Raw genomic sequence first — 9,295 nt, 5'->3', positions numbered from 1 at the left:
GCAGCCATACTCTTAATTCTGCCACATCCATAATATTAGAAGCAGCCATACTCTTAATTCTGCATAACTTAAAGCCTTAATATGATTTGAACAGGTGAGTTTTATAAAAATTAACCCTCAGTACAGTTGTCATGAATGGGGGAAATTAGAGAGCAAAACCAGGCTGTAAACATGTTTATTTCTGCTGTGAAGTTGGACATTTTAACATGGGAACTTATGGAGATTGACTCACTTCTGGAGGCAACCTCAAGTGGACGTTTGAGGAACTGCAGTTTTTGGCCTTACTTAAGATAAGATATACTTTATTAATCCCATGAACGGGGAAATTATTTTTACATGCATTTTAACCCAGATACACACACATGCAGTACAAGGCATAGACATGCATTTTTTGGAGAGAGATGGTGGAGTGATGGGCAGCCCCCCTGAGAAGCGCCAAGTGAGCAGTTGGGGAGGGATCGGTGGAGGCCCAGGAGGTGAACTAGCACCTCTCCAGCTACCAGTCCACCTTCCATATTTGGTCCATGTGGGATTTGAACCAGCCATATCAACATATAAGGTGGTATGTCAGTGCTACATTCACAGCTTGTCATAAATATTCCCAAATAATGTACCGTACTTTATTTACCTCAACATTTGTGCACAGCCTTGGCCGTCTTCTTTTCGCATTATCAGCTCCACTGCAGGTTGAATAAAAAGAGCATTTATAATTCAGCAAACAGCTTTAAAGGAAGAAAAGAAGCTTTTACCGCATGATAAAAGACCATACATTTCTCCTAATTTCATTCTTATCTAATAATCCACAATATCTTAATGTTGCTTAGCACACCAGATAGTGGCTCACCGGAAACTCTGCTGCATCTCCATTGTGAGGAGTTCATCTGTCAAAACACAAAATCATATGGTGCAACACAGCTATTATTTTAGATCTGAAGTTTGAAATTTATTTTTCCTCAGTAAGCACACATCCACATTGTGGTCATTCCTTTGAAATTGGTGGTGTCAAGATTGTAGAAGTTAACCGATCACGTCTACATGAAATTTGACTCTGCTGACGTTCCGTCTCCTGTAAATGTACCTGCATGTCTCCTCTTAAAAAACACAAAGACAACGTCTGCTGTGTAAGTGAGCACATGTGCATGTGTGTTTGAAGCTTATTAATCTCCATGAGTGGTGGTCATGGATGTAGTGGTGGTACTTGTGGCTGTGTGTTTTATACATAGAGCAACCTGCATGGCAGTTCAAAGCCACCCTGTGCAGAATGAGGGGATGAGAGGAGACATAAAAGCGGCACTCAGTACCATGTACAGTCTAAAGATCACAGAGCCAAATGGCAAGGAGGCTCACCAACGTAAACAAATCAAACACACCTACACTTTAGAGTTTGCCAAATCAAGTGCACCCACATGCTAGGGGCACTTGATGACATGGATGCAGCAGACATCTCATGGAAAAGAAGTGCACTCGAGTGTTACTGATGCAAAAGTAATGCATTGGTAGAGTATTCAAGAAAAGGGAAATTGAATGTAACTTTCTTGGAGAATATTTCAGACAGCACTTATCTATTTATCTATCTGTTGAGCATTAAAAGGTTAGTTTCAAGTCTCCTTGAACTCCATCTTCAGTCTCAAACACAGGTGACTAGATGGAAGAAAATAAACATCTACCAGCTATGACTGCTGGTGCTCATCACCACTTCAAACATTCAATTTATTATGTCGAACCTGACCGTGAACAATGGGAATATTGACAGTCATGTGTTATGAACAAGCCGGGTTGTTTGAGTATTTTAGCGCGTCGGGCTCCCAGGCGGGCTGTAGCTTTGTGAAAGCCCTGTATTGTATTTCTTTCCTGTGCCAGAGCCCGTTTCCTGTGGCGGTGCAGTGTCAAACGATGACCCTCAGCTTCCTGCAAGTCGCATGGAGACGGGCCTGCCACGAGCCCTGGGGCCTCACCGGCAGCCACTGAACAACCTCCGAGCCTCAACTCTGTCTGTCTGTCTGCTTTCAAGTCATTCTCCACCTTGCCCTCACTTTTCCCTCCCACCCCGTTCTCTCCTTTTACCTCTCTTTAACGCTTGCTTGTTTTATTTTACTCTCATTTCCTTTATCCTTCTCTCCCTACTTCAATATTTTCTTATTCGCCACCTCCTGTATGTCCTTCTCCTCCATATTTCCCTCTGTCCACACCTCTTTTCCTCTTTGCATCTCTTCTTCCCTCCTCCCTTTGTCCTACTGTCCAGGTCAGAAGAGGGTCTGTCAGGCGTTTCCTGTGCAAGCTGCAGGTCCAGACCACACCTTGTGAGGGGGATTTCTGCTACTGTCAGTGACGCCCTACAGAAACAAGGAGACATGCATGCTCATGTCTCAATATAAACATGGAGCTACTGTATATACTGAAATTATATAGTTGTTTTTGGCAATAAGCTGAAAATATGACCTGTTGTTCTTGCTGCCTGTAGGATAAAAAGAAACTTGTGGGAAAAATGTTGAAAACAGTGTAGAGCAACACATTATATAATTGCTCCTCAAAAAAACAAGCTCAAAGTGTATTTTTATAAATTCTGAATAAAATTATAGTGACTGTGGATAGATGCTGACCTTATAAGTCAAGTCGTTGTGTTTTTGTGCACTGAAACAAGACGCTTTTACATCATATGCAAATACCCCAGGGCTACATCTCTGCTCTTTGAGTATGAGAAAGCTGTCAAACCATGCATTACTATTGGTCCCCAAAGAAATCAACCACATGGCAGGGGTCAAAGACTCAACCTGCCTGACGTTTGTAGTGGAGTGAGTCAAATCGCGACTGCTACTACTCGTATCGTTTTTGAACAGCTGATATGTGAAACAAAATCTGAGCTTTTATGGTAACTTGTACGCAACAGAGCTCCCTCACCACATTACAGAGCAACTTTGATCTCGCTGTGTGTGTGTGTGTGTGTGTGTGTGTGTGTGTGTGTGTGTTCGCAATGGCACAGTGTGGCTATGTTCCACACGGGAGCACGTCTTTGAATTGGCTTCACATCTCCTTCCACTCAAGGTCATGAGTGTGCACGCACACGTGTCCCGGCAGCAATAACATACTTTACTGTGCATCTTCTGAAATGACTCCTCCAGTCGTCTTCCAGCGCGGGTCAGAGGCAGGAAGAGAGCTGGGAGAAAAGGAGGAAGCAGAAGCAGCTCTCTCTGGTTGCAGGTAGTGACCCTCAACCTTGACCTCCAACCTTGCTCTCCATCAGTCTGACAATATGCACGCTGACAAAACACAGATGTGCAAACGCTGTGTTGTTGGATACAATTTGCACACATTGAAGGAACTGTGTCTGGCAAGCCTCTGAATAGCAGATCGCTATAAATCTTTTAATTCTGTCTTAAGGCAACACAGTGTGTAACAGATGTATACTTTAACAAAAGACAATAATGTCCAGAATTATAATTTATCTCTTTATTATTTGACAACAATAACAGCATGTCATTACATTTACAGAAGTGGTCAGGAAAGCTGAACTTTGTTCACACAATGATCAACCCTTCCTTTCTTGAACGTTGATGATGTTGGAGGTACCGCTGATGAAGACACTGTTAGGACATGAGCTCTGTCCAAAAACAACCCTCAGACCATTCAGAGACAAAGGTGCCAAAACCAGCATCTTTAATGCTTGTGTCTGCACCTGAGATTTAAACCTTTTAAAGTATCAAGTGGTCGAGCTGTTTTTGGACAGAGTGCATGGCTTTGGAGGGTGACTGACGTTCTGGAGTTGCCTCACCAGTTCCAGAAGAATAGCTTGCTGCCGTGTTTGGAAGGTTCCAGTTTGCCCTCGATGACTGGGTTGGGCTCAGGACGTGGTCTAGAATGGTAGGGGTTCTCAGGGAGGGGTCGCGCGGTCGACACTTTGGTCACCTACAAAAGAAAAAGCCGTGACTTTTTCAAACAAAGTGAAACTAAAATAAAATAACGGTTGAGTTGCAAGGCATTGTGTATACCTTGTCCATTCTCTTCATCCTGCAGGTCTTTCCTCATATCATGATATACATTCTCCCTGGTCGTCTTTATCCATCTCATCCCTCATCATCTCCCCTGCCTCTTACTTCCTTTCCAACTTCTTTATAACCTCTGGGTCAGGTCTGCCAGTCCTTAACTCACTTCCCCCATTCTTCACAAGCTCTAGTTTTCCATCCAAAAAATGGGTATCTCCTAACCTGAATGGGTAACTCTCTTCCCTCTCAACCGCCCAACAAATTTAGTTTACTCCCACCATCTCAAACACAAGAAGCTCTTTTCAATACAAGTCTTCTCATTTGTTATATAGCTGGGAAAGGAGAGAAGCTCGGCCATGTGTGGATAGTCAACCTGAACTTTTCTCACAGTGATCGAAGTCGGATTTCTGTTATTTTGTTTCCCTGCTCGTGTTATTTGATTCTATGAACAGCGGCTCTGCCTGGCAAGTGCAAAATGGCCTGAAAGTTGATTATACAGTTCCCAGTTTTGCACAAGTGACTTTTCAAAGAGTACAGAAATAAAAGGCCAAAAAAGCGATTGTCAACATCAGTTTTTGCTCTTGTTTTGATTGCTGCTACCTAATTAGTGCTTGCAGGCAAGTTATGCATGCCCCTTAGAAACAGCAATTTTATGACAACAAAAGCACAACATAAAATACATGATTTACCTGCTCAGAACTGTAGCTGAATGAAACCACTACGCAGATGCAATCAGAGCCTCTTGCACAGCCCACAATCAGCAAGAATAGAGCCCATTAACCAACCCGCTCATACTGTGAACGAACAGTCAACCCCTCACAAATCTCACCTTAGACAGGTCTCCCAGCTCAGGTCTCTCCCATCCCAACTTATCAAGGACGCAGCTGTCGAAGGCTTGCTGTTGCTTACGGCAATGGCGCAGTTCTGCCAAGTTGGAATAATCCAGACAGGTCCAGTACTCTGTGAAGGACTCGGCACAGTTTCCCTTGATTTGCCTACAAGGATTTGAATCAGAATCAAATATTACAAGATTAAAATAGACCAAACTGTTCTCATGCATGAGCTTGAACTCAAAAAATCTGTTTAAAGAGATACTGTGACTCAGAGAGGGAACGAAAACCGATATTTAAATATTATAGAACTTTCTAAATAAATGTGCCTGAACTGCTCGCATTCAACCATGTCAAGATATATGACATATTATATTAAATTGTGGTTTATGACTGATCAGTTCCCACAAGTGAAAAGATTTCTGAGATTTCCATAATAAGAACTATCTGAACTGGTCATGTGAATGAGACGCTGCACAAGGTGCCTGGCAGTCGCCAGAAACACCAAAGAATCAAACCAGGTCCCGGGTGCAATTACAACTTTTCTCAAATCTTTCCTCATTAAAATAATTACAGGTATCACAGAAACTCTCAGTTTAAATTTGGGGTCAGAGTATCGGTTGTTTGTTTCGCCTTTAGAATTAGGGGGCTTTTTTTTTTTTTGAGAACCAGAAACACAAGCTGTTTGAGACACACACAAACACACAAAAGCACCTTAGTCAGTGCATGGGTATCAGGGTATAACCAAAGCTCAGTCCAAAACTTTCAGTAAACACAGACGCAGCAGTTACGATTGAAAAACTCCAGACCACTTCCTCAAACAGCCCCCAAGGGCACTTTTATAGACACAATAAACTCTGTACTTAAGTTATTTGAGTTTTTAAAACAACCTTTTTAACACTGGTCATTTCTATTGATAAAAAAAGTAGCAGATATAAATAACAAATAACAATGACAGTGTTCTCTACATCATACTTCACCAGTAGTAATGATTTACTTCAAGATAACAAGCAGTTATTGAGAATTTTTTGAGAAGAGACTGACATTTTCATTAGCCAAAAATAATCGTTTATAATTTAAAAAGCTTTCCCGGAATAAATACTGACTCATAAAGAATACAAATGATCCAAAAATACACACAGCTGTAAGATTAGTACTCTGACAAAGTTCACTTACACAATGGAAAATAACTTTTGAGAAATTTGGCAACATCCCAGGAAAGTTAAGTAAGTAAAAGTTTGACCACTTTTTTTTTTTATTCAATTTTTTTCATCGCACGAAGCATAAACGGACTATAAAAAGATCAAGGATGTTGAAGTTATCCTTTAGCATCATACCCTTTCAGTTGTACTGAGTTCAGTTCAACTTTCACAAAAAGTTTGGTTCTACCCATAGCCTTACCCACTGTGCAGGTTTTAGTCTCAACAACACTGCAAATTAAGATACATCACATGAACCATTTTCACCCAGACTTTATCAAATATAGTTAAGACTTCAGTGCATGGAAATTGATGGAGGACTAATGTTTTATAAACATCTGTCCTTAGTGGACTTGGACAAGAATTAATCATTTTAATCCAACTCCTCTTTTTCTGTAAAATCTGGTCACTCACCTCACTCTCAGATTTCCTTCTGGAACTTAATAATGGCCAAATATCCGTACTGTTACATTACTACTGTTAAATTGCAAATCATTCTACTTGGCCAAGAAAGACTGGCGTCCAGAGCCCACTTCCGCAAAAAAAAAAAAATAATAATGGAAAGGAAAGCTAATTAGCAAGACGACTTACAGAAAAGGAAACCGAACCAGACGTCCCAACTCTGAAATTGTAATAACTGTAACCCCCAGAAGAATTGTCCAACAACAGTATCTGCTACCTCGCATGTCCATTTTCTACCCATGTCCATCACTGAGGAAAAACAGCAATAACATCTGACCGCAAACCTCTTCTGACCAGGGTTCGACATGGACTCTCAAACTCTGCACTCTCCAGCTGGCTCGAGCCATATCTTCAATCAGTCACTGACCACAAACGCACTATATATTTTTTCAGATGACGCCACTGTGGCAGCCTTCATCTCCAAAATAATCCTGCCTAATCACTATGTTTTAACCTTAATTAAGTCTTTTAGTACTGAATCACTAGAAGAAGAAAACACCCACACACCCACCCACACACACACACCCACACACACACACCCACACACAGTGTGTAAACCTCCTGACTGTTTCAGACACTGTGTCAATGCATTTGGCACCAAAAAGAAAAACCCTGAGTGTGAGTTACCTGAAGAAGTTTAGTGCACACTCGTTGACTTTCCTCCCTTCTTCTAGACACTTCCTGGGGTCCTTCTCCTCCCAGCGGCAGAGCATGAACTCTTTATTGGGTTTGTCACACTGGGAGCCATAATGGTGGGCAGCAGCCTTCAGCACTGCGGAGGACACATTGATCTGGAAAGAGACAGGGACAGATGCATGGAAAACATTAGGACTGGGTAAAGGTTATTATTAATTAGCAAATACTAGATACACTCATATTTCCTATAATTTCCTTAATTGAGACACAGGATTATTTTAGTGGAGCCTAACACTTGTTGATATTTATGAGTCTAATGAAACAAAAGAACGGTAAATTTTTATTGTTGTTCAACATCAGACAGTAATTTTGTAGATATATAATAGGAAGTTATGACATCCAGTGAAAAGCACAAATTATTTAATATTTAATTTAAATTCTATATATATCTATATAATATCTAGATCATAATCTCTCGATATAAAATAGATAGATAGATAGATAGATAGATAGAAATATATAAAAGATCAAATTTACAGTTAAATATATATACATACTATTAACTAAACTTGAAACAATGAAATAAGAATGTGATTTAAGAGGCAGCAGAGATGTACTCAAGTCAAATTGCATTTATATTATTACATCTATATTATTTATACAGCCCAAAACCATAAATGACAATTTGCTCAGAGGGTCAGAGGATCTCTGTCCTTAGACCACCTGTAAATCTCTTTAAACAGTCATGTTGTCAGGTGAGTGAGTGGAGTGTGTTAATCTCTAATAGACTTTTCATCTTCAAGACTGAAGTCCTTCACTATACAACAGCTAAATATAAAACAGCACATTGATATGAAGTTGGTAGCGGGGCGCTTAAATCATTATACAGCCTGAAGTCTAGAACGCATAGACATCACCAGACGCTGGGTTTCATCCCTGGTGATCATCTACCAGGCCTCTACTGCAACTGTCTTCAGTTTCTGCTTGTTTTTGGGGCATTTTCCCTTCAGTTTTGTCTTCAGCAAGTGAAATGCATGCTCAATCGGATTCAGGTCAAGATGTAATTGACTGCAAAGGATTTGCAACCAAGTTAACCATTTATGATTGTTAATTTGTCCCATTACTTTTGGGAGGCACATATACAAACTGTTGTAATCCCTACACCGCTCACCTGATTTGGATGTTAAAGCTGAAAGTCTGCAGTTAAAGCACATCTTGTTTGTTTTATTTCAAATCCATCGTGGTGGTGTATAGAAGCAAAATGATTAGAACTGTGTCGATGTCCCAATATTTATGGACCTGACTGTAGTTCATTAGGTCCTTGACGTGGACCTGTTGTTGTTGCCAGCTAACACCTGACCTCCAAGGACAAGTTCAATGTACCGAATATCACAGCTGCTAGCTACAGATTTATTATTACGGTCAGCACAGCGGGTAAATGAGTAAATTTAGGAGGTAATACGACTACGAAAAGTGCAACACAACATTAATAAGTTTCTGTATATTGTGAATTATCTTACGCTGTTCAAACATACCGTGTTGGGTGTCATAAAGATATATTCACCGGCTTCAAATACACTCAGAAATATCTGCTAGTGGATCTTTTACCCGTCTGTGTTAGTTAAATAAAAGCAGGTAGGTAAAGTAACAAGTTATCCTCAAAGCTACAGCTAAGCTAGTTAGCTTAGCATGCTCTGCTTTATGCTTTTCGTTCAGGCTAAAACAAACAAACATGTCCGCCTCACCTCGTCCACGCTCAGCTCCTGCAGCGAAGGGACTTCCAGCGTGGGCATGGCTGCGTGTGTGTAAGAAAAACGCCAAAAAATCAAATCAAACGCGGCCGCTGAAAATCATTCAAGGTCCCCTCGTCTGGCTCCAGGACGAGCGACGAGGCCGCGAGGAAGGTCAGTTTGTTTCTGTTACTGCGCGAGCTGCTGTCAGCTGGGAGGCGCGCGCTGATGACGCAACCGAGCGCGAGCAGCAGAAAATTAAAATATGATTTACTTAAAAGATTTGTTTAATCCTAATGACCAACTACTTAATTATGAAGACTTTCGTACACAGAAGGCATTCCCCTAATAAAATTTAAAGCTGTGAATATTATATATTATACTATATATATGTATATATATATATATTATATATATATATATATATACTACTATCTAAATTGGTGTTGACATTCCTG

The 9,295-nt window shown here is 40.6% G+C and overlaps 1 protein-coding gene across 1 annotated transcript; it reads right to left on the bottom strand.

The window, feature by feature from the left end:
- Positions 1–3,432: 3,432 nt before the first annotated feature.
- ndufa8 (NADH:ubiquinone oxidoreductase subunit A8) lies at positions 3,433–9,045 on the bottom strand. The gene is made up of 4 exons (XM_019260120.2): positions 8,853–9,045; positions 7,099–7,262; positions 4,810–4,975; positions 3,433–3,903 (listed from the first exon to the last, which is right to left on the bottom strand). The coding sequence occupies exons 1-4, from the start codon at positions 8,898–8,900 to the stop codon at positions 3,766–3,768; spliced, it is 516 nt and encodes a 171-aa protein (XP_019115665.1). The 5' UTR covers positions 8,901–9,045; the 3' UTR covers positions 3,433–3,765.
- Between the last annotated feature and the right edge of the window lie 250 nt (positions 9,046–9,295).

This window comes from Larimichthys crocea, chromosome IX (genome assembly GCF_000972845.2).
Source record: "Larimichthys crocea isolate SSNF chromosome IX, L_crocea_2.0, whole genome shotgun sequence".
Classification (NCBI taxonomy): domain Eukaryota; kingdom Metazoa; phylum Chordata; class Actinopteri; family Sciaenidae; genus Larimichthys; species Larimichthys crocea.
This window is presented reverse-complemented; position numbering and strand designations above follow the sequence as displayed.

Coding starts and splice junctions, on each gene's coding strand:
- ndufa8 (XM_019260120.2), bottom strand. CDS start 8,900: ATGCCCACGCTGGAAGTCCCTTCGCTGCAGGAGCTGAGCGTGGACGAG. Junction 7,263..8,852: donor AGGAGCTGAGCGTGGACGAG/GTGAGGCGGACA, acceptor GTCTCTTTCCAG/ATCAATGTGTCCTCCGCAGT. Junction 4,976..7,098: donor TGTGCACTAAACTTCTTCAG/GTAACTCACACT, acceptor AAATCCTTGTAG/GCAAATCAAGGGAAACTGTG.